Consider the following 26416-nt stretch of genomic DNA (forward strand, 5'->3'; position numbering starts at 1 on the left):
TGGCCTCACCCCTGCCCCAGCCCTGTTTCTTGGAGGCAGAGGGGCACAGGGGGGACTGGAGTGCCACTATAACAGAGGGGACAGAGTGGAGGGGGGGTTGAGGCTAGCAGTGCTGGCCTCGAGGGGGGTGAAGAAGCAAAACACTGCTGTTTAGAGGCGGCAGGGTTCTGGCGGTACAGCACTGGCCTTGCCCCCCCACACAGCGGAGTGTCGCCATGACTCTGGGGACTGAGGAGCCAGAGCAGGGGGGCAAGGCCAGCGGCATTGTCCCACCCCGCCCAAACAACAGCTGGCAGGGAGGGGGAGGGAGGGGAGTGGGAAGAGGAGGGGAGGTTACCAATGGCAGTGTGTGGCCACCCATTGTCATGTGCAAGCTCCTCCATCCCCACCCCACCTGGGAGGCAGCAGCGGCAGCATGGGGTTGAACAGGGAGACAACACCTGAAGCGGGGGAAGGAGCCCAGGCCCAAAGGGTCAGGCAGGGAGTACGCCTGGCTCCGAGGCAGCTGGGGGTGGGGAACAACACAGAGGCCTCTGTTACCCCCCCACCTCATACCTGACAGGCAATTTGCTAGTACTGTACACACAGAAACTCATTCCAAGGGCAACTGTGCAACATATTTTGCATTAGTATTGAAGCTGCAATGTGGTGGTTCAAAGTAACTGTTAGGAGGCTCAAAGTATTTGTACACCATAAAAAACAAACATTAACATTATAGTTCCCAGCCCAAAGGAACCATGATCCATGACTGGTATATTTATTTTTATGATGGACGAACCAATGCATTTTCTTCAGTTGACACCAAGGGCTGATGTTTTTCTTGATATAAATTAAATACTTGAAGTGGTCCTGCAGCATAACATATCACATATCCATGAAAATTGCTTATACAGTAACAAAGGAGTCTGAGGACCACTGTATAAATGAGTGCATTTCCCTGGCATGCCAATGGCATATATCCAATGTTACCCACATTTTTTTAACCAGAGAGTAAAATACTTTAATTTAGAATTCGAGATGAAAGAATTTCTTAGTGATTTTTTTTTTAATTGGACCAACCATGTAGTTGGGATAAAGTCAGATAAGCTTTGGAATGCAAGGCATTCTTCATTAGGTAATTTTTGCCTCTTGCATCATTTCTGGATCATCACAGCTACAACATTACTCTTGCTATTAATTTATAACGGTACAGCCACATCAACTAGACACTGAAATGGTTTGCCTAATCAACTATGGAAACCTCATTTTAATTGCATTTTTAAATATTTTTTTCCTGGGTATTTGGGAAAAACACCCCATTTTTAGCAGAGTCATTTTATTCTACACAGTAATATCTGATGAGCGTCTTCTGAAGTGTACTCTAGCAATTAGACTGTCTTCCTTTTCTGTCTGGTGTCACTACCATTTATTTAGTGCTTTGATTTGAAAGTCTAGAAATAATGTCAATTTTTTCCAAGCACAGATTATTTTAATAAATCTTTACATGAATCCAAGGGGGAAAAAGGTAAATAGAACAGTGCAGCTAATGCAACTATTAACCAGAAAATGTCTTAGAAGATACTGACCTTTGTGTGTACACAGGTAGAATAGTCTACCTTGATTTGGGTGAAAAACTTTGTTTTTTTTAAACTCTCAGTGGTAAGCCATATTGATTACTGTTAATTAATTAACATGCTTGATAAGAAATAGTAATACAAAACTATTTTTTTACAGTAATCTTGCTACCTGAAAATGGGAAATATGGTTAGGTATCTCCAGAAGTTGGATCTTGTGCACTTGCCCCCATTGCTACCAAAAATGAGTGATGTAAAGTAACTCCTATAAAAGCAATAACTGAACAAAAGTAATACTGGAATACCAGAGAAGGGTTAGAACATGTGTGCACAAAAACCACACGTGAACCCTAAACTATGGTGCAACATAAAACCAATGTTGCTTGCACATCACATTCCAAAGCATACTTTTTTTGGGTGGAAACCCAGGACTCAAAGGGATTTAAAAAAGCATACTAGGGCCACACCTGCATGTGCAGGCTTCTGTTAAACCCGTGTATGTAACCTTCTCCCCCCCCCGTCCCACAACCCCCCACCCCAAAAAAAAAAACTACGTATTTTTGTTGTTGCTGTTGTTGACGAGAGAGAGACAGAGATTTGTTCTGGTTCCTTTTCTGAAATAAATTAGATTAAAATGGCATATTACACAAGACTGCAAAAAAATTTGAGCCCCCAAATCAAATATATACATTTTTAATATCTGAAATATTTACAGGATGGAACCTTTACACGATCCCATTTGTTAAGAACAGTGTTTTCAAATGTCCTCTCAAGATGCAAGGATCTAGTAACTCAAGGTCACAGTTATGCTTTCTGAACAAGTCAACCTGTATCCTTCAATTAAATACAATTACACAGATGCTGGAACAGTTGTACGTAATTGGTTTGCTCTTAAGAATTGTGTTTAAAAATTAAAAATATGTTTGAGAAAGTTTTGCTCCCTGGAAAAAAGAAAAATAAGTCATCCTGCAATCAAATAGCTCATAGTACATCATCAGTTTGTCTTTTTACGTGGGTATGAGATAAAAAAATGCAGTGTACAGTACAACTTGTCATTTATACCACATTAGCTTATTTATAAAAACCCATACAGACAAGGCAGGAAAATATCACCCTCTTCCACTGATAATACAGACTGCTTACAGTACAAAAATGAAGAGAAAAAAATAAGGCTGGTTTGATGGTATGCATAAAAACAGACTTCAACATTTTTTTGAAAATTTGGGATTTAGTTTTATAAACTGCTATTATCCTTCACCCTCCTTCTCTGCTCCAAAGTGTTCTAAACTGGCTTATTTTCCTTCTAAATTCTAAAAAAGTGTTTTTAAAAATGATGTGTTTAAAAAAAATCAGATTATTTTTCAGGGCAGTGGTAAAAGCTAAAATGAAATAATTCTGCACAAGACATCTCAAGTAAAAAAAGGAAACCCTCCCCCCACCCAAAGTGTGTATACTGAGAGGTCCTGCTCTAACCCTAATGGAGCCAGAAGCTTCTGCAACTTGTGCTCCTTTTAGGGGAAACTGGCAATGTGTCTGCAAGAGGAATTCTGCTGCCAGTTTCACAAGCAATTCCAAGTTGGCAAAGTACTATCACTTTTCCTGCAGTGTTATATAGGAACAAGAATTTTAAGGCAGCTCCTTTGCTTAAGTCAGATGAGGAGACAAGTTAACACACATCCACTCTCTGTGAAAGCCAGTAGAGGCTCCATCCACTTTTTTTTTTTTTTTTTTTTTTTTTTTTACAATTCTAATTTCAAATTGCATTCTGATCACTTTTTAAATAAAAAGGAGGAGGATGGAAAGAGGATGATACACTTCCAGTAAAATCAATTACCGTGGTTGGAAACAGATATACTTTCACATTAAGTGCAATTTTTTTGTAAAACAGGGGAGTCTTTAATATTTACAAGGAACAGGTTAGCAGAACAAGATTACCAGAGACTGTGTACAGTAGCTGCTGCTTATAAAACATACAATTAACTGTACCTGGTGAATTATAGAGAACCAATGCAGGATTCAGATAACTATAACCGAGAAGGGCAGAGGACAAAAAAAAAAAACGTTCACATTTTCTACATTTAAAAAAAAAAATTACAGGTCTCACAAATGTCTCCCAGGACAGAGAAAATTCAAAAGTTCTTGAATGCTGGAAAAGAAAAAACAAAAAAACTGAAATGGGACCCTAGAGGGAAGAAGAGTGCTTTACTTCACTAGACCAATCTTCTTGGCTTCTGTTTCATATATCAATAATCTCCACATTTTGACTATAAAAACTTCTGCTTCTTCATCTAATACCTGTAGATGTGAAAATTAAATATAGCAGGTTATTGGTGAATTTTCACTTAGAGAAACTACATTGAAAAGTAACAAAGCCAACGACTTTGTTTGCTTTCACAACATTTATTTTACTCCCTAGACATTTAGTTTATATAGTTAATTTTCCATCATGAAGCAGCAATGTTAAATTATTCCTGGAAGGGGTGGGTATTAAGGGCAAGCAATGTATTCCTAGTACATACCAGACTAAGCTGCTTTGAATCTTTGCAGTAAAGAATCACATAAATATTACTGATTATGACTAAACCCTGACTAGATTGCAATCATTTCAAATATTTCAGCTGGAAAAAGTAAAAACAAACCCAAGGTATCTTAATTTCATGAAATTCCCTTTTACTTCTCATCATACTTTTTTTAAAATTAAATCTGCAAGCAAGAAATACATTTCATGTGGTCTTTTAGGGAGCAGAACCATTTAGTCACTAAAATGGGAGAAGCCAAACTAAAATGTTGGGTATGTTTAAGAATTCTGATTTAGTTTCAAACTGTACAACCTCTCCATAAGATAAGCCAAATCAAAGCATTTATTTGAGGGAAATCTGGAACGTGAGGAGTGTTTTTACTTGGATCAATGTTTTGTGGCTGGTACTCTTTGCAAGCACTAGCACAGCATTTACCTCAGGCACTTTCATATCAATTCCCCTTTGTTCTATCACTACTGAATGTATGCACTGTGGTTCCCAATCCAACTCTCTCTCTGTCATTTTACAAGAAAACAAACAACTTTCATTGCTCGTCAGAAGTTCTGTGGAGTAGCATGACGATAGTTCAGTATATTGCTCTATAGTTCTTGCTTCTCCTCTCCTTCCATTCCCCATAAGCAGTGGGCCATAACACTCTTTCCATGCCATACACATGCAGGTTAAAGCCAAGTTTTACAGTGCTGTCCTGGACTTTTCAACACACAAGCTTTAGTCTCTGAGGTTATTAGCTCACAATCTGAATACTGTAACCCAGAGGCGAGCAAAATGCAACCCGCCAGGCTATTCTATCCAGCCCGCAGGGCTCCTAAAAAATTTAGAAAATATTTATCTGCCCCTGGGCTGCCTGTCATGTGGCCCTCGATCACTTGCCAAAATTCATTAAGTGGCCCTCTGCCCAGAATAACTGCCTGCCCCTGCTGTAACCTCATAGTTAACCCCCACACTTCTCCACACCAAGCTACACCCCCTCCATAAACACTCTCCACTCCATAAATGCTCTTTGCCATTCTTATCTTGTTGGCTGAATCTTCCCACCCCCCTTTGGATTCCCTTCCACAAGAGTCCCTTTCCTCAAAATCAAATTTAATCTTTTGGTACTCCTCTCTAATAGTCTCCTCTCTCCGTATTATCCTTTGTATTGCTTGTCCTTTGCCATGTACCCACTTTAACACCTGAACTGTCTATTCCTCCTGCAGTCTCCTTTCTTTCATGGTGCACCCTTTCAAACCACTCCCATGTAAATCCAAATGCTTTTGAAAATCTATCCATATTTAAATTTATATTATGAAGTGACTGATTATGTATTCGGAGGCAGGGTCCAGGACTGGATGGTGGAAACACATTAAGGACACTGGCATTGAAGCTTGCCTTTGTTGCAGGAGATGGGAAGAGAAAAAGAACTGAAATATGTAACAGACTGGAAATTTTGTGTAATAAAAAGAAAAATCCAAGGATCTGACATGGCCACATCACTTCCAATAAGTACTCTTTGTATGCTCTCACTCTTTCTTACAGAGTGACTGCCCAAGATCTACCGAGACAGAAACACTTCATTTGGAAAATGCCAACCACATGTCAAACTGAACCATATTAATTTTGCCTAGCAATTATGTATTATCTTGTTGCTTGCTCAGAAAGGAGGTGTGGATTCTTGCAAGCTGGACAAGGGACCTTTTCTACAGAAGGTGGCAAGTATGGAAGGAAAAGGAAAACAACAAAAAACCCCCCCAAAACACCTGTTTCACTGATTAAATTTAGTTTTAGGGGACAAAGATTGGCTCCATATCCCTAGCTCCGTGGATCTGACATGTACATGATGTAGGATAACAGTAATCTTATGCTCCCAATTTTCTTGAGCATTAAATAGCTGTAATGATAGTGGTATTATTTACTATTGCCAGTAAACGCACTGATCACTTACTGGATAAAACACATTATTGTAGGTGCCTGTGTTTCATCCTAACTTTGCAGTCAATTACTATACTCACCAGTCTCTTCAAAGCAATTCGAACATAGGCAAAGATCTAACAATTCAGAAAACCCAGGAATTCTGAGTTAACCACTTGTTATCATCTACATTTTACCCAGGAGTATCAGATTGATATGGACTGTGGGGGGTTTCTGCCTTCCTCTGTAGCAGGTAGCACGTCCTTCTTCCTAGTACACTGTCTCTTGAATATATATTAACAACTCTTTACAGAAGTAGGACATTGGCTGCCATGATCCCCCTGCTTCACCTGTGGCAGGTTAGGATGTTGTCTTGTCAGGGTCGGCAGTAATTTTGCTAAGAGGTTAGACTGGATTTGTATAGGATAGCTTGCATAGGAATGATCCTGCCTCAGGCAGCAGGTTAGACTAGATGACCTCTGGAGGTTCTTTCCCACCCTACTTCTCTATTATTCTATAGTACTGTAGATAAGAAGCGTATAAATTAAAGAAGTTGTGAACAGATCTGAAGTTATACAATTTCCACTTACCATAGCAACGTCGTCCAATATGCTCTGTGGTGAACTGTGAGCCATAACCTGAAAGATAGAAATGGCTTTCAGTGTGCAAACTGAAAATTAAACAGTATTAATATCAAAGATCTCTGAAAAAATGCCTAAAAACTACAAAGATATTAACTACTTTCTATTCAGAATGTCTGCCTATTCTAGTAACAAGCTGGTGCCCTGGTACTAGATGCTTCTAAGCAGCTGTTGCTGTTGTACAGAGTATCGCCTGAATACATAGCAGGGAAAATGTTCTTTGGGGGGTGGGAGGGGAAAGTGCTGCTGGCAAGTAATGGTTGCTCTTCCAAGGTGTTGCTAAATACTATATAGGACAAAATTGGCAAATAGAAGTAATGTGTTGACAGAAAAATAGTTTATTGATACAGAATTGCAAACTACCCTCTGTTTTTTCTACAGCAATTTGTTGTGAATTCTTAAGAGTACATTTCCTTTTACAGCAGCAAAGGCTGTCTTCAAAGGTATAAGCACCAACTGTCAAGGCTGACCTCAAAAGGAATAAGCACCAACTTTCCACCAATAAGCCACAAAAAGAGCTACAAAGGATTCCATTAACTGTTTGTGCTTAAATGTCTCTTCATTCAATCAGAATCTGTAGCTAGGAAAAGCGACACTACTAAGTGGGGGCATGAGCTATTCATGTGCCCATCATTAATATTTTACCATTGCATTTTTAGTTTAATCCCTTTGTTTGGTTTTAGTTAAAAAATGGCGTTTATTTTAATGCGTCCAAAATTGTTTCTCTGTTTTTCAACATAAAACATCTTTTTACAGGAAGGCTACACCATAGTGATCTACACAACTGCCTTCAGATTCTAGAACAGCTCCTCCTAACACTAAGCATGGAACATCACATGTTAACAAACAGGAGATGACTGCAAATGGATGCCTGCAAGGTGATTAAAAGAGAAACTTCCTGCTGTTATTCAACAACAGGAATCTCCATTTATGGCAATACATCATACCTCCCAAAATGAAAAGTTCATTGCCCCTCCTCCAGATCCCCTTTTAAGTAAAATCAGGCCCCCTTAACCAATTCTCTGCTATGAATCAGAACCTCAGCAGCAGTTTAGACTCATATCTTTATACTCAGGTTAATTTCTTTTTCTCCCTCTCAAAATGAGGTTTTATACACATATACTTTGAAGGGACAGTCTTAAGATGCCCATAATCCAGTATAGGCATGTGGCATGTATGGAACCTGGTCAAAAGTTTTAGTCACAAATCTTACTGAAGGATTCTGCTCTAGAACCTCATTTCCCCACCTTCTGCATACCACCCCCACCTCTACTTGTAGCAGTATGATTTCAAAGACATTTTCCAAAAATAACTGAATTGTACATAGCCTGTTAACAGAGTTGTTAGTTACCACACTCATGGCAGAGGTAGTAACTTTGAAATCAAAGAATGAAATATTAGCATCCCCATGGCTAAAGGGGCCATCTGATCAGTCAATGTGCTTATTCGAAAGTTCCAGAAACATCTTTTATATTTTCTTCAAATACCAAGTCTTAACTTATTTCAAGTATCTGGCAAAACCTCTAGCTTCTTAAATTCTTTAATAGTTATGCATTTTTAGTAGACTAAAAATTAGTATTATGGCACAATGTGAAGTAAACTGAATTAAAAATGAAGTGAACAGAATTTCAGTAGTATCTTTCACTACCCGATTTAATAAACATTCCATTTTAAGTGAGATTTTTGCAGAAGCTTCAAACTAATCTTCTGCACTGGCAAGTTCTCACTACAGAAACCTGGTTCAATATGCAGCACATTAAGGAGGGCTGGGGTTTACACATACTGTGCATAAACATTAAAGGAACAGAGTTAATCTGGGCTGTGCACTATTTGTGTATCGAGTGGCTGCTTCCGGCTATGCTGCTCAACATTATGAACAAAATCTATCCTTGTCTACCATGGAGTCTTCAAATGGTTATTCGGCTGCCATTATTTTTTTAATTTAAAAGCAACACCCAGATAGTTAAACAAATGTATTTGGAGAATTATATTAACCTTTGAACAAACAAAATCAACTAGCGTAGCTTCTTCTTCACCAATATATTCTATTATTTTCTTGTTGATCCAAGGTCTAATCCGGCGTTCCATTAATGTCTGAAATGGAAAAGCACACCACTTAAATGAGAATTCCCATCATGTTTACTGGTCACGTAGCTACTACCAAAGGTACAACTGATAGGGTCACAGGGGACTCACAACACAATCCTACATAATAAACGTAATACCAGATCAGTATTTGAGCATCTGCTCAACAGAAATGCAAACTAATTTTCCATTAAACATTATACTATCAAATCAAACTTGTTAACAACTGAAAAGCTTCCCCTTTGGTGATATAGTCAATTGAAATATCTACACTTCCATATATGAACTGCATTTAAGTTAAAAAGTTAAAATAAGTCTAAAACAAGTTTATTGTGGAATATGTATCAGCAGCTCAAGAGACATTCAAGAGTTAGAATAAGCAGGCAAGCTGTAGAATAAATATCAGTCTACAGAACCATAAGAACTGCATTGGGTTTGTTTGGGTTTTTTTTAATATACATGGTTTACTTGGCAGATTGTTTCCTGATCAAAGTTAGCAATTTTTTAATTTAAGGAAATAGTCACTCACTGAATCCACAATAGACCAATCAAGAGGATAAGCAAAAAGTTCAGGTTTGGCTGTGGGAATCTTCTCAATAAGACTCTTTATATGTTTCCGTTTTTCTTCTGTATTGACACTGCCCTTGGAAGAGCCTTTGTCTTCTTCACCATAATCCAAAGGGACTAATTTCCTTTTCCTGGGCACATCATCACTGTCTTCATCGTCAAATTTATTAAAAACACTGTCCACAGCAAGCTTCTTCCTCTTCACAGCATTTGGTTGGTTGGGACTATTGCAGGCACCTACAAGGAAAGACAAGAGGATCAGATGTTTCGAATCTGCAACAGGACAGAGTTGCACAGTAACATTCATGCCTTCAAAATAAGGATCAGGGGCTACAAAAGACAGAAATTGTTGTCAAGCAATTCAACTCCCATTTCCATAGCCCAGACTTCCTGTTCTATTCCTCATCAGCTTACCATGACACACTGCACAGTTAGTCAGTCTCTACTTTTTACTCTGTTGGTCTTTAAAAGAACATTGTGAATCAGTGCTCACAACACTGATCTGAGGTCTACTGAAAGGATTCAACAGACTTTGTATCAGATTTTTAGATATTGTCCAATACAGAATCTAAGCATGAAACATTATCATAGCTCAAAGGCAGAGCACTCTTTAAGAATCCACTGCTTAGCACAGCAAGTCTTATGTTTTCTTCCAGATTTTGAACAAAAACAGAGGATCAATAAGAACTGCCATGGTTACCAGCCACTGGATATGCTAACTTGCTCTAGTTGTTCCTAAGGTTACAATGTAATTAGGAACACAAAACTGCTTCTCAACTTCTTAATTTCTTCTCTTTCATCCATAAAAAAAAATTAAAATGAAATCCTAACTTGCCCAATTTGAGGCTAAGTCCTATTTTAGGCCGATGTTCCTCTGGTTGTTGCTGATCAGGCGAGTTTTCATGAGGGATAATAATGCCGCAGGGAGATTCATCACCAGGTGTGTTAGGGGTTGCATTGCCACTAGCTGAAGAAACAGATGGAGCAGAACTGATGGGTCGCATGGTTGGTTTAAGGCAGGGCTTTTGCTCTGGCTCCTCCTCCTCTTCCTCTGGTTCTTCCCTTTTTTCTTCTTTTTCTGGCTTTTCCTCCTCTTCCTCCTCAGACTCTGGCTCCTGCTTGATTTGTGGTTGCCTGCGCCGTTCAGCTTCTTGTTCCATCTGCAATAAAACAACCAGTTAACTCAGGTAAAAGTTGCTGAAAACAAACGCTGTGCTATTTGAGACTACCTTGCAAAAGCACCTAACTAAATCTCCTCTCCATCCCCCAAAGAAGTGTCTCCTGTAGAATCCGTTCTTAAGGACTAAAGATACACAAACCCCACTACTGCCTTCATATAATCCTGGTTTATCCAAAACATTTAACTCTACTTTCGTTTTTAAAAATCCAGATAAACAATTTTGTGATACTTACGCAAGATGACTGGAAACCAAAAAAGCTTTCTAGATCTACATTTGGATGAACAGAGCATGTATTAACTACTAGACCAGTTATATAAAGTCTCCAACATACTCAGTGCTCAAACACTTCACTCTCTAATATTATAAGGATATTAATTGCTGCTTGTCAGGCAAAAGGAAGGCTCTGAAATTACCCTCTGAAGTTCTGCATCTGGATCAGGATGCCCTTCTGCAAGGAGACGCTGTCTGATTTCCTCCAACTCTTCCTTCTCTCTCTTCCGATCCCGTTCATCTGCTTCCATTTCTTTTTCCCTATCTCGCAGTCTCTTCTGAAGAGCACTACCCCTGTAGAAGATGCAAACAAGCACACAGACAATCAAATGAAAATGTAAATAAACTGCAAGTAATGCCTGCAATTAATGTAACATGCAGGAAAGAGTGGCTTCCCCTTTCTTTCAAGTTTTGAACTCAAGGATCCATGATACAATCTAAATATTTATAAATGACCCATATGGCAACAGGTATCTGAATTTCTAGGTTTTCTGCATATTTGTGCTTCATTTTTGTACTAGTAATGCTTACATTTGTATTCTATTAAAGAGCTGGATAATGGTTGGACACTCAACATACCTATAATATTTTGGATCATCTCTATCATCATCATAATCTTCTAGAAATTCTTTTAACCGTTTGCCTTCTTTTGCCTGCAAAAGAGACCAGCTTAGTATAAAAAAATTCTCTCCCCTCTCAAACAATATACACCTAACATTCATTCCATTCTGACCCAAGCTACTAAGCACAAATAGCTCTTTCCTAGTAAATGGAGCACTTTTGGAAGAGAACCATATCCTTTTATTACTGGGTTAACTAATTTTTCTTTATCCATTTCTGACTTGTGGGACAACAGAATTTCAATGTTTACCAGAAGGGGCATAAATATTTTGAAGTTTTGAGTGGTCCGTATTCTTCTGTCTCAAAGGACTAAACTAAAAAGAGAGCTCTTCAAATTTGGAACTCTTCGTAAGTAGTTACTGTGGAGCCTAAATGTCAGTTTAAAGTGCATTGCCAGTTCCACTGAGTTTCAAGATTTTGATTTTGTACAACCAAGGCTTTGCTTCCAACAGACACAGTTCTAAGGAATGCAGTAGGATTCAAATACTCCTGTGCAGCATTATTAACTCAAGCACTGTAGCAATGCCTAAGTGAATGCAAAAAATTAAAATGCTATTTTTACTGTCCGCTTATAAAACCAACTGAAATGAAAATAAAAGTAGCAGTACAGATTTTTTTAAAGAAATGAAAATAAAAAAAATCTGTACTGCTACTTTTAAGTTTCTTACGCTTTAAGAAAAAGCATACAAGTACAAAATTATTTTGCCCCACAACCCCAAGCATTTCTTTACTCAACACTGGAATACTTCTAAGAATGAGGATACCAAATTTTTTTTGGAGAATCAAATTCCAATTTTAATTCTGGGCGGTGTCTGGGTATATTTACTGCTATCTGCTACCCAAACCTAACAAAGCCCTTAATGATGTAAATGGGAGGTTTAGCCACAGATTATGGGAAGATACGGTTTTTCGGCAGTAACCAAATCTTACCATTTTTTAGTGCTTGTGTGTTATATTTCAGATCTCTCAGCAGAAAAAAAAAAGTTCTCAAGGATGCTGGTTATTTCATGACCTTTGTTTCTTCCTTCCCCGTTCTTCTCTCCCTCTGCATGTATTTCCCTATAGCAATTCCCAGTGCAACCTCCCCATAAACTTCTCTTGCATCCCCCTATCCTCCTCTGCTCAAATAATCAACAGTAAAATAATTAATGCTGACATTTAAAGTATCACGATTAGGCTTTAGAAACAAAAAACTGAGATTATGGGAGCCTGCCTCTTTCAGGGTGAGATGAGACATTTCAGGGCGAGATGATCAGTTAACATTTGAAAAGTTACATTTCACAGATGTGTAATTAACAGGAATGGAAACTTGAACATACTAGGCCACACAGAGCTACTGCACTGCATGTACTTAACATCACCATTATGCTATGTAATAAAGAACACAGTAGGCTCCACTGAAAACCTGACAACTATGTAGATCACGGATTCAATACTACAACATTGCAGTTTCTATATCAAAGAAACAGAATATTTTTGCAGCTGCCTACCTCTCTTTGTCGTCTTTGATAGAACTAGGCAAGCAGCTTTATTTCTCCAGTTTCTTACTAGCACTTGAACTCCTAAAAGCCTTCTATCACAAGTCTGGTCATTAGTTACACTTTTAAGCTATTGGATACAATAAAAATCCCCCCCAAACAAACCCCATACAAGCATTTATGCAATCAGGACAATACATCATGTCACAGTAGCCCTTTACATAAGGACAGGGACAGAACTTGCCCTGGTCCCAATTCAGACAAAGGAACAAAAAAAAAGAGATGTAATGTGTCATTTCAGTATCAACCCTCACCATTTCCCTTCGTCTTTCCTCTTCCCTCTCAGCTTCTTTTTCATATTCTCTACTTTTCTTCCGTTCTCTGATCTCCCAATTTTTAAGGCGCTGAAACAAAACAAACCACACTCAATCCCAGAAACAACAAATTCAACTAAATTCTATGTAATACCTTAAAATAACTAAAATATATTCAAATTTGCCACCTATAATTTAAGCCCTTAAAACAAAGCAGCCCCAAATTCCCTTTCAGGGTGAATTACTTTGCGTAGTATGTATTTAAATTCTGCCATCCAGTGGCAAAGGGTTAGACAGTCTTGGGAGAGGAAAGGCAAGGGTGGAGGGAGTCAGCTATTGTCCAGTAAGACATCCATTGAGAAATCAGAAGTCCCCGCAGCCCATCTTATGCAACTTTCCAAGTAGTCTGAAAAGTCAAAGTAGCATCTATCTGCCCCAAGTTACCTCTTGATAAGCAGCTTCTTTCTCACGAAGTTTCCTCTCCAACTTCCGGCGTTCATAGGCATCTTCTTCATCTTCTTCTCGGTCCCTTTTCTTGTCCTTTTCTCGTTCTCGTTCCCTTTCTCTCTCCCTTTCTCTTTCACGCTCTCGTTCTCGCTCCCTCTCTCTCTCCCGTTCTCTTTCCCGTTCCCGCTCACGTTCCCGTTCTCTGTCTCTACTTTTTTCTCTGTGTAAGGACAAAAACCTTAAGCATATGAAGTTTCCCCCCTGTATACCAACAAGCACTGAATGTAATTGAACATCTAATGACTATTCCTCTTGTATTATGTAAGATCATTATTATAGCAACAGATGCATTAAAATGTTGATTAATATTACTTTAGAAAAACATTCACCTATATTTTAAAGAAGAGCTCTGTGATCAGTTTGAACAATAGGGGTTACAAGATACACTAAGATATAAGCATACACAGCAGTTGCTAGCCTGCAAACATAAGTCACTACCAGTGCTCCATATACATGCCTAATAGCTAAAACAATGGGTCTGTAAAATATTTTTACTTAAAAATTCTTAAAAGTTTGTGCTGTTTACAGGCATCTCAGAGAAGTTAACATGAGATAAGCTGGGTGAGAATTTAAATTGCAATACAGCTTTCCTACCAGCATGAATAGGATAAAGGAGCACCTACCTCACAAGAGGAGACTAAAAAAGCTGTGAGGGGTTGTTACTGGCATCAGAGGTCAGAAGAGTATACAATGGGGAAGGAGAAGCACTATGTAAACTCAAAGACAATAGTGGTGAAAGAACAATGGATATGAATAAATTTAGGCTGGAAATTACATTTCTAACCAAAGGAACAAGGATGTGCAACAGCTTTCCAATAAGAGCAGTAGGGCTAAAAATAACTTGAAGAAACCTGATCAGTTTGCGAAAGGGATTTTATAATGTGCTTACTTGCAATAGCAGGGACTGATCTAAATGACCCACAAGGTTCTTGCCAATTTTATGATTTAATGATCTGGGCTATTCCTGTGTGTAGACAAGCCCTAAATCCCTTGCTCTCCAGACTACCCGGAGCAGAGGTATAAGATTAATCCAGGTGGGGAAGGGAAGAGATGTTGCTGAAAAAAGCAGGTCTTGCTGTAACATTCCCTTGCAGCCTTTTAAACGGAGAATGTTGCCCTGCTGCGTGGTATATTAGAGAGACAGAGAGAAGAAACACCTCGTGCTGTATGGCATATGCCTAATGTTATCTTTAATTTGTATATAGGAGGTTATAGTAGAATTGGTTATGAATAAATAATCCTCAAATTTTTCCTCTGTTCCCCAAGGTCACTTTTAGTTTTACCACCTGGGTTTACTAGGATTCTCTTCTGCTTTTGAGAAGGATGTGGAGAAAGACAACAGTAAGCCAGAGAATAGTTTTGCATGATCTGAAGAGGTCATTTTCCATAATCAAAGTGACAGACTAGGAGAATGCTTTAGCTAAGAATATATGCTGGCTTATTAGGATATAGCTGCAAATTTGTTTTCTGTGTGCTGGCCTGAAAAGTTAGGTTTAAAACAAAACAAAACAACAAACCAATAACAAAGCTTCATACTTGAGAAACTCAGACTTCAGTTTACATCACCTATTGAGACATGCCCATTTTTGCTTTTACAATATTTTAGCAACTCAGTTGGCCCCAGGAACACATGAACTCACATACCCCATGACACCTCCATATGTCAATGTCCACAAAACTGTGGTCTCAAAACCTTCTGATTTAAGTCCCTAAAGTTGGGGCATTGACAATAAGTGCCAGTATTCATATACTTCACCCCTCACCCCAAAGGTCAGTTTTGCTTCTTCCCATCTGCCCGTTATTTTGCATACTACTTTTACATCACTGTGTTTAGCAGCTAGCCTCTTCATAGTTTTCTGTTCATAATGCCAATTAGCACCACTGTGACCAAGAAAGGCAGCTTCATATTTTGGAAGGGAAGGAAAGGTGTATGTCTCTTTGGTTTATGCAAAACATTTTTTTTCTAGAATGGATTTGCCGTCTTACACTCCTCTTTTAAAGCATTACATTAGGACTCCTTATTTTTTCACTAGAAAAAACACTTAATACAGCAAACTACGATATGCACATTTGGAAGTAGCCTCAGAAAGAACCATTTCTATTTCTGTTTTTATGAACTTCCATTACAGCAACTTAAACTAACTTACCTTGATCTACTCCGATCCTTGTTGCGATCTGAGCTCCGTTCACGGTCTCTGTCACGTTCTCGATCTCGGTCACGGTCACGATCTCTGTCTTTAGTCCGGTCGCGATCCCTATCCCGCTCTCGTTCACGCTCCCGTTCCTTCTCCTTTTCTCGTTCACGCTCCCGTTCCCTCTCTCTTTCGCGCTCCCTCCTTTCTCGTTCACGCTCCCGTTCCCTCTCTCTTTCTCTCCGTTCCTTTTCAATTTCCTGTCTCTCTTTCTCTTTTTTGCCTTTCTCCTCCTCCAGTTTCTAAAAACCAACAAGAGACCTTTTATAGTTAATTCCATAGTTATAGAAATGTGACATTCCCGGCGCAACACACAAGGCTGGTAATGGACATGCCAAAACCGCCAGTGATTTAAAGTATTAAATAGTTTGTTTTGAACTCATAAGTATGAAATCAAAATGCAGCAATCACAAGACTAGATTTCGTGCAAAAAGCATAGATCTACACAGACCAGCAATCTCCAACCTTGGAAGGGTAGGGCTGGCCTTGTATTGTGTAAAACAACTGAGCTGCACTATACATAGTATATTGCCGATTATAGTTCACAAAAGAGCCACAGACTCCACAGATGCAATGAGTCACTTGGGCAGAAGCAAAATGAACTTTTAGTTGACAAAATTCATTCTGCTCAGCTAAACAAGTAATTCAGTTGAATAGTAGCTGGGGCAGTGGGTGGTTTCCCCATGGTCTGGCCATACCAAATCTATGCTATCTGAATTTCTTTACCCAAAGTTTTCATCAACTTACACTGTGGTGCGGGGCGGGGGTTAAACTGAGCAGATGCACCCCTCCCCCATTTTTGCCCTCCCTAAAAGTTCTCTAAAATGTTCACTGGTAAGAACTGGACTCTGCAGAATGGAATCCTTAGCCTTCCACCACTGCAAGATGGAAAGATTTAAAAAAGGTTGGAAATCACTCATTTGAAACATAGAAACTAAAGGGTTATCTGCTACAGTTTTATTAAAATTTAATATAAATGGCAATTTTTTTCATTTAAAAACAAAAACAATGCCTATGACCAGAAGTCCTATTAGACAATAGAAAATACATCAATAGAATGATAGACAAATCCATCCTTGGAAGCAATTGTTGTGTGTTAACTTACAGATGTTGTGCTAGGACATGGACCGCCAACACTGGATTAACCTTGCCTATAAGCTATGTTTCTGGGAGGAAGAGCAAGTACACGGTTCACAAATATACCAAACAACAAAGACAGACCAAGTTTGTCAGCCTGACGGATGCCAGAACACCACATGATTTTAACATATGCTGAGCAGAAAAAACAGGTCTATCCCCTTTCACGTTTACCACCACTGAAATGAAATTAAAAACTGGAACAATAAAATGTGCATTTTCTCTCTTTCTTTCTTTAAACAAAGCATTTAAGACAACTTTAAAAAGCAATCTTACCTGGTGAACATTCTTCTGTCATGGACCCATGGACCAGAGAACTGACAAAGGGTTACAGAAATAAGGCTAACTCAAGTGATCAATATATCCAACCATCAAACCACCCTGCACTGATAGTAAAATACAGGCAAGCTGGTGGTGGATACACTGAAGTCACAAAAGAAAGAGGGGGACTCAAAGATGGTACAAAATTGGTATGAAGAACAAAACTTAAATTCTAATGAATACAGGGCTGAAAACCTAGTTTTCTAAATGCAATTTTTCTAGCAGAATCTTAAAATGCAACTTAAGCTTGAATTAGGTCAGATGTTAGACTATGCTACATCGACTTAAAAAAATAAAAAACTTACCTCTCAATTTCATAAACTTTTAAAGAAAAGTGTATATACCAAAATAATTGATACTTACAGATTATTTTAGAAGGTCCAATAGAAATTTCTTTGGTTTTGGCTGAGTGCCTGGGATTTTCTCTCAAACACTTTGTTCACACCAAAAATTTTGTCTCAATTTAAAAAAAAATAAGTTTAGGTCTTTTAAGATCCATTCTATAAATTTGGTTCTTTAAAAATCCAACAAGAGAATGGGCTGGCCTATCTTTTTTAATAATAAAACACTTAGGTAATCACTGCTCCTAATATAAACAAGAGGGACTGAAAGGGTAATGGGATGGGAATGGTATCAGATATACTGAAGTAATGAACAGAAAAGGACAGGTAGAAGAATCATAAAATTTTACCTTGTGCTCTCTTCAGACTCGTCCGTGCTGTAAATGGACGCCCCCTGCAAGGCTGGTACCCTGACAGTCTGTGATTATTGTTTTATAAACTCATACCAAAAAACATGCAAAGGTTCACTGTGCTCACTAGCCAACTGCTACAGATTCAACAGCCCCTTTAACCATTCCACCCAATAGACACAATGGCCATTTTAATTATAATCAGTTAAGTTGATTTTGAAACTTAAGAAATCCAAAATATCCCCCCAATGAAATAAATCAAAGGCAGTAAAATGCCTGACAGCTTCTGAAACAATGAAGCATTTCTTTTTCTTTTTTTAAACCACATTTTTTTTTTGTATTCTATACCAGTGACTTGATGGGGCTTGGAATTCAACACAACTCCATTATTTTTCACCATTGACCAGTTCCACGTTCAACTGCTGATCTTTACTAGATTTCTTCTGGAGTTCTTTTCCTTGGGTATTCATTCCCAAATTGACTAGAGAAAAATGCAATATTGGCATTTCCAGTAATGTATAATCGCTTTTGCTTTATGCTGATAAAGCTTTATGCAAACACAGTACCACCCGACAAAGGTACAAGGGAACACTTCACCTTGTTAGATCATCAACCTTTTCATCGATGTCCATCTGGGATATTTAGGAAAAACAGCGTGCTCAAAAACTGAACACTTGCTAACATTTTGCTGGGCCAGGCACCATTCCAGACTTGATAGGAAACTTAATACAATCTTATAAGCTAAACATTAAAAGAAATACATTACATGCATAGTTTGCATTTCGCTGTCCATAAAGTATCACCTTCCAAAACCAGAAACATTCACAGATGCACTGAACATTAACAAGAACTTCTATAGGTGGGAACTCTGAGGTGGGATTTGCTGGGCACAAATGTTTCCAAGCCAGTTACCCCTTTGCATATTTTTCTGAGGGGGCATCCATAAATATAATAAAAAACAGAAGCTCATACTTACATCCTATTCCATGTTACTTTCCAAGCTGTGAGTTTCATCTTGCATTAGTCACCATATGATCTCTATCATAATGGTGGGGGTCAATGAATAGATTAGCTTTATGGGAATTTACAGTTCTTCCATGCATCTAAATTTTGGTAAGTCTGGTAACCACTGACCTAGTTTTAAAGTTTTCCCCCACTCTTAACTAAGAACTATTAAAATAAAAAAGTCTTAAATTTAAATTAAATTTCAGCTTTCCTTAAAACGTTTCCTTGGATTATACTAAACAACTGCCTACAGAAACACACTCAAGTGTATGCCTTACACTGCAGCCCCGTTTAGACTTTAGTTATAAATATCTGACTTATTGTATGTGTAGACACTTGAGTTGTCTTTATTCATGTTAAAGTGAGAAGACTGCAAAGCAATCAGTAACAATTAAATGTCTTAGAACAAAATGCCAAGGGCCACTTTAACGTGGTATTTGTCTTTTGCTGACTTTTAAAGTGCTACATGTATATTAAACCTATTATAAACAGCATTTCAAGTGATATTGTAATGTATTGGTAAATTTTATAAAAGTGTTCTTTTTGGATTCAGTAAAAGCCTAATTTTGTATCAAGTGCAAAAACAAGAATACTACCTTGTGTGTGTCTCTGAATTTACTGATCTCTCTTGATATCAGGTCTCTTTTGTCTTCCTCCATTTCTATAGCATTTATATCCTCCTAAAAGACAAGGGGGACAGGAGGAAAAGCATTAAGAGCCATTTGTACAGATACAAAAGAACAAGAGAAAAGTTCAAGGTTAGAAGTTTTGTACCAGTCTTGTAAGAGATAAATAAAGCCCTTCTGCAGTACCAAACCTGACAGTCTGATGTTAATGAGTGAAAAAAAAAATCAGATGGACAAGAGTCACAAATCTGGTAACTAGCAGTAAACACAGTCATTGTCAAAGCCTACAATGTAAACGAACCTTGGTGATGAGTGGATAAGGTATCAGTGGGGCCACTGGAAATCTGCGGAAAATCTGCGGAAAAATCCACGGAGATTTTTTTTTTTAAAAATAGATTGCACACTACTCTGAAAAACAATGTTTCGTATGTTTGTACTATAAGCAATATCGTATTGCTGTGATCTTATTTCTTTGACTCAACAAAATTACAGAAGAACCTCGCTAATTCTCCCTTCACTGATCTATTTTTCAAAGATATAATAGATGCTGTAGTGAGGTCTCATTGGTAAGACTTCACTGAATTACAAAGCACACTACAGGACGTTTATTAGTGCACTATGGTAGTGTCATATATAAGACTAAACTACACTTGTCAAAATAAGCCACCAGAATATATGTGGTGCATAAGTCTCGCCTTTGTTTACTCGCTAATTCGCAAAATTTGGTAATCTGCACCATGGGTCTCCTAGTACTTAATGCGAATTAGCGAGGTTCCCCCATGTTTGAAACTGAAAAAAAAAACAAAAACCCAAAACAGATTTCACTCATTCTCCATTCCGCCCACAAACCCTCATCTCCCCCACATCAGTCATGCCTTCACCCAAAGAAACTGAAAGAGACTCAGCTGCTAACATCAGCAGAATTTTCACCCACCCCCAAGCCCTTCAGGGGACAGAAGCCCCGTAACTCGCAGATTTCTTTTTTACATGGTGTCTGCTTCCACCTTCCTCCTCCCCACACCTCCCTCCCTCCACCCAACAATAGTTCTCTCCCACTCCACAAAAGTCAAGGGAGAAATGTGCTAGAATCATCTCAATCCCCCCTTGCACACCAGAGATAGTACCACCCTGATTCTTATTTCCTTCTGTACCCATCAGGGAAAGGCAGTTAGGCGTGCAAGTTCAAACCAACAGTTGCTGTATTTGGTACAGCATATTCATCTACTCTGCTAGCTCAGACTGGTCTGCCTCTAGATCATGCAGAGCTAGCAGAACCCCCAGAAGCGTACTTATTAGTGCTCAGTTCTTGCAAGACTGTGGTGAGCTGGCAAGAACTCTTACGATATTATAACTACCTGTTGTTATCCATGGCCATAAGAAGCCATAGCACAGTACAAATTTCATAGTATTTGCATAAAACACAGCCCATAGTATAAGACAATGACTTCATTCTTAAATTCTTATCCAAGGAATCTTGCCCCAAAGAAAGGTAAATTGAATTCTCAACTCAGGACTCTTACTCCTTGGATCAGCTGAGGCTAACAACGCAGTAGGGATAACAAACTCACTCCCGAGGGAGATGTTTTGCTTCCTGCACTGCTCTTATACCTCATTAGCAGCTGAGGCTGCAAGACTGCATGGAAATAGGATTATGCAAGAGATTTAAGAAATGGGTAAAAATCCAAGTTAAACTAGTCTCCAATTTCTTGAAGAATGTAGGAATTGGGCAGGTATCAGAGCCCATTCTTGCATGATTACAGACTCTATTGCAAACACCAAATTTTTGTTTGCTCATTGTCAATTGTTGATGTTCCCTCTTCTCCAGCTTACTTTAATCCATTAACAAAGTCATCCATAGAAACAGGTTTATGCCAGAACATTTCTGCCAAATGTTTGGGGTTTTTTTCCACCCCCAAGTCATAAATTGTTGGAAAGCCATTTGGTCAAACACAGCCAAACTAGAACATTTTTATAACAGCAATTTTATAATAAAAAGTAAGATCATAAACACACCATTCCTTCCTGAAATATCCCCAAACCCTTCCAAAATATGCATGTATACCACCACTGAATGCATCCGCTCTTCAGGTGGAAAGTAGGAGCAACCAGCTGGCTCGTAACATGTTATAAAATAGTGGGGAGAAGAGGAATTTTGGCAAAGGACATCAGAGCAAACCACTGCTTTGACAAAAATGTGCTGGGATTTCTAAATGTCAGCATAGAATAGGTAGGAACTTGATTTTTAAGATCTCATCTGGAAAACCTATACACACATATTGAATTCAGTGCAGTTTATCTACCTCAGAGAAAAGGAAAGGCCGAGTCAAACCTGTCAAGATTCAAACCTGTGGTTCCAAGAAGTCTAGGTGCTTAGACCTAGAAGCCATCAAGAGGGGATAGCACCTAAGACTGACTAGATTTCAATTAAATACTTGAAACTGCTGCTGTCATCAATGCTTGTTGATTTGTTTTCTCATCAGAAGGTTAGGGTTAAGGTATTTGCACAGGGTTTGGCCATTATATAAAGGTGAGTTGAAGAAAAATCTGTTTTGTCCAAAATCAAAACACATACGTCCTCCTTCTTTTCCTTTTTCTTCTTCCTGGGGTGAGAGTCAGATTCCTGGGAAGGGGCATTGAGCTCGCTGGAATATTCTCGTATTAACACTTCAATGGCCCCCTTAATTATCTGATCTCTTCTCTTTGTTTCCTCATCCAGTGCTTCCTCATCCTCATTTGTGGATTCTGGTCTGGAGTTCTGGGGAAAATGACAGATTTAGAGAAATCAGCAAATTGCCAAGTGAAATCCCACTTGAGTAAGAACAAGAAATTTATCCTAAATGGTAATTTTCAATAATCCTTGTTAGCAACCCTTGCTAGATTTTCCAGAATCTAAGAGCATTCTGCAATTATACCCCATTGCTCAGATCTCCTTACACAGGCAGTGCCCGAGGGGGTGGGGAATATGATGATACTCCAGGGTTTTACAAGCAGAATGGTTAAAGGCTATAACAGTAGGATTGCGTGGTAAGACAGGAGGACAGATAGATCAAGGTCAGGAAGGACGAAAAGACAGGAAGCCAATGGAATATGAACAATTACAGTGCTACTGCTGATCAAACAAAATTTCTCCTTTCCACTCAAAAACTCTAAATAAACTTCATTTGTCTACTTTGAAACTCTATTTTTGGAAGCCCTCCAGAGTATGAGGCAATAACTGATGTTCACCCTTTCTATTCAACTTTAAAGGAATGCTCTATGGAGGCAGAACTACATTAAGCAACACTTCCAAAGATAATATCTCAAGCATCTAATTTTTTCCATATTACTATTGATCAGGTAATCTCACTCCACCTATTCCCAGCCCCACCACAGAGGGGAAAGACACACAAAAGGGAAAACATAGAAAAACAATCTTTTTGCAGTAAATGCTATACAAAGCGATAACTACAAAGCTTCGAATACAAAACAAAACCAGCCGTTTATTAACCCCCTCCATCATTTTATAAGAAAAGAGAATAGAATCTCACCTGAGAATCCGGCTGATGTTCCGTCAAGCGATAGGTGGTGGGTGGAGTGAGGGGAAGGGAAGGGTCAGATGGAACAGCAGCTAAGAATGAGGGGTAAGGGAAAGTTCAGTTGGAGCTGAAGAGACTGCCAGGACAAGGAGGAATAGGCTGAAAAGAGCTAGAAGGCAGTGATAGGGAGTGGAGTTGAAGATGTCCAGGGAGAAGAGGTGACCAGGGAGACGAGCTAATTAGATTGAAGTTGTTGCTTGGTTTCTCTCATGCTCAGATTCACTATACTCATTTGATTTCTTTATTCAGAAAAAGAAAATCAAAGGGTTGCAAATTCTGATGGCAACCATTTTATTTGAGTAGCACCAAAATGCCACTGAAGGCACGAGAAGATTAACTAAAGGACCTTCAGACACCTTGATACTTCTTTAATCCACTTGCTATTGCTCCTGTTAGTACTTTTTCCTGAGAAAACTTGTAAATTGCTGAAGAATACAGATGCAGGAGTTGCAAGATCTCTGGGTACTGCCCATAATATACTGAGGGCTAATCTTTATTAGTGGAAAGATGCCAGCTACAAAACTACATTGAGTCAATGGTATTTTCACCTACACAAGATAGGGGTAAAAGTCTTCTCACACTATCACAATCAACCATCTCTGAGGTGCTATATAAAGAACCCCCAAGAGTTTACAGAAATTAAACCTGGATTAATCATGTTCTATAGCTTCATTGCAGTTTTAAGTCTAATAGCAATCCTAGCAGGAAAGCCTAGGAAGGTACAGCTGTTCCTAAAAGGGGATAAAAGGAAGCCTAGAATAGAATGGATAGTCAAATCAAACTTCTCTCAACCTAGCTTTACAACTAGGCGAGTAGCTCCATGTAGGTTTCACTTAATTAATACTGTTTTCCAAAGCAATTATTTTTGACCCCATCTACAGGACAGAGTCAAAAATGTTGTAAAGTGATCAGTATATCTCTATTTTTTATTAAAGAATATAAAAACAATTCCCACTACATTCTAGTATTTTTGCAAGCAACTTTGAAGTGTCAATCATAAGGCTATCAATTATTGCATGTTCATTAACTATAAAATGTGGGAGTGAAAAGAATTGGCTCTCTTTTGGCCATCTAAAACTGTAGTAACAACTGCTTAAGGAACTGAATGTCTTTTGTGTACATGTCTTTGCAAAGACATTTAAAGAAAACATCCAAACGTCATATAAATGAATCTATTTTATATGAATGGTGAACAAGCAGCAATACTCGTTCTAAAATGCAAAAGAGGGAAAAGCATGCTGCTCAGTTTGGAGGCAACTTCAGTTACCCATGAATTACAAAAGGGATGAATCTGACCCAAAATTTCCTGCATATGAAATAGTTCAGAGTGGTCTAGTTACTCTGATCTAGAAAATTAAAACAACAGAACTAGAAAGTTCAAGATAAATGCATGGACAGTGATGAAGGTTTAATCTATGCTAAGTGTTTTCTGAAGCAAGGAGAGAGAGAGAGAGCTACCCAACACGGTAAATGCATCTGGGCAGCAAATAAATGATAGGCAAAAAATGCATACAAAATTTAATTTTCTGCCTTGCATCAGGTTTTGGAGGGTGTGGAGGAGGGAACGAGTGAAAGTTGATTCAACCATCTCAGTTGCCCAATGAAGTTAGTTGTTTCTATAACTTAACAAAAATGTCTAAACAAAATTAAGCCTCAGAACCATATGGTAATAGTACTGTATGTAGTACTCATCTTTAAAATGGATATAAACCCAGAGATTCAGACCTGGGCTATACACAGCTACACAAGTATAAAATTTAAAGGACTTAAATTGGGATAAATTTTGGGTACTGAAACTTGCAAATGTAGTTAAATCAATTCAAATCAATTCATTCTGTACCCTGTAAATAAATCCATGCAAGCTAAACCAATAAGAGGTCTTAAAGAGTTATAATTGTGTCCACACAGATGGTTGTGCTGATTAAACATACTCGAGTTCTCAAAAGTATTTAATGAATTAAGTCTCACTGATTTTCAAATAGGACTTTGGAGCCAAGTCCTAGCCAAAGTCATGAAATAATAAGCAAGAGTAGAAACAAGAACAGAAATCAAGGGCACTGGCTTCTTACCCTATTTAACAACTCAAACGAATGTCTGTCCCAGCAGCATAATTTAAGCTTCACACATAGATACATACCCCATTGGAGGCTTTTTTCTTAGCTTTCCATTCATCTAGCTGAGCCTTTGTCTTCGCATCAACTTTAACTAGCAGCTTCTTCTCTCCAATCTGAAGGTCATGGAGCAGTCTCAGTGCTCGTAGAGTAGATTCTGGTTCTTTGTACTCACAGAATCCAAAGGCTGGCAGTGGATAATTGAAATGAAAAGCAAAAATTGCAATAAATTCAGTTAAATTTATCCTACAATTTTGTTATTTAATGCCCTCCCCCCCAACTTTTATATAGGGAATACTAGAATAAAAGATATGCAGAAACATATTTTTTAATGTCTCAAAAGATATATACCAAAGGGAAAACATTTATTTTGCATAGCTGTATAAATCACCCATTTCATGTGGTTAGGAAATGTCCTTCTTTAATAAGATAAAAGGCCTAGCAGAGAATAGGGGGAAGTAGTAAGGCTGCTTTTTTTGTTTTGAGGAGGGTTTTTTGTTTTGTTTTTTTACTTTATTATGGTTTTTAGGCTGTTCTGCATGACATTATGTGCAAACTAAGGAAATAATCACCAAGATAAAGTTGTGTCCTTGATCCAGATCTGTTCAATAGTTTCATTAAAAGAAATATGATAAAAAAACCTACGCTCATAAAATGTGATGTCACTACTAGCCTGAAAACAGCTGCAAGCATTATGGGGGAAGCGCTCAGAATAATCTTGTTTCACTGATAGAACAAGTAACAAGTTAGAAATTAGAAAGGAAAAATCAAATGCATAAATGCAAAATGGGGAATAGCTGTCTAGAGAGCAGTACAGTAGAAAAGTATCTGGAAGTGAGAGAGGATCACAAATTACATGAATCACCAACAAAGTACTGCAAAAATGCATCCAGGAATTAGATCTGCCTTTAACACAAGCATCTTATGAAACACTTGGGAGGTGTATAGTCCTCTCTGTTCAGCACTAGTTAGGCCTTAACTGGACTACTGTGTCCAGCTTTGGTACCTAAAGAAGTGGTAGAAAAACTGGACAGTATCCATAGGGGAGCAATAGAAATAAGACCTTTAGAAAGTGTGCCCTAAAAAAAAAAAAAAAAAAAAAAAAAAAAAAAAA

At 38.3% G+C, this 26416-nt stretch overlaps 1 protein-coding gene across 2 annotated transcripts in view; it reads right to left on the reverse strand.

Moving 5' to 3' along the window:
* Positions 1-2141: 2141 nt before the first annotated feature.
* The window catches only part of RBM25 (RNA binding motif protein 25), a 61637-nt gene continuing 37362 nt past the window's right edge, over positions 2142-26416 (reverse strand). Inside the window, exons 6-19 of one of the 2 annotated variants that reach the window (XM_019519121.1) lie at positions 25329-25489; positions 22189-22371; positions 19918-19971; positions 19587-19670; positions 15792-16078; positions 13582-13804; positions 13138-13227; positions 11304-11377; positions 10868-11018; positions 10109-10433; positions 9236-9510; positions 8617-8715; positions 6571-6618; positions 2142-3848 (exon numbers count right to left, since the gene is read on the reverse strand). In XM_019519121.1, coding sequence (XP_019374666.1) covers positions 3756-3848; positions 6571-6618; positions 8617-8715; positions 9236-9510; positions 10109-10433; positions 10868-11018; positions 11304-11377; positions 13138-13227; positions 13582-13804; positions 15792-16078; positions 19587-19670; positions 19918-19971; positions 22189-22371; positions 25329-25489 — 2147 coding nt within the window. In that variant the 3' untranslated portion in view covers positions 2142-3755. The remainder of the gene's footprint in view (positions 3849-6570; positions 6619-8616; positions 8716-9235; positions 9511-10108; positions 10434-10867; positions 11019-11303; positions 11378-13137; positions 13228-13581; positions 13805-15791; positions 16079-19586; positions 19671-19917; positions 19972-22188; positions 22372-25328; positions 25490-26416) is intronic. The other variant, XM_019519122.1, reaches the window with a different exon arrangement.

Source organism: Gavialis gangeticus, unplaced genomic scaffold, assembly GCF_001723915.1.
Source record: "Gavialis gangeticus isolate Ggan-Ray unplaced genomic scaffold, GavGan_comp1, whole genome shotgun sequence".
NCBI classification, from domain to species: Eukaryota; Metazoa; Chordata; order Crocodylia; family Gavialidae; genus Gavialis; species Gavialis gangeticus.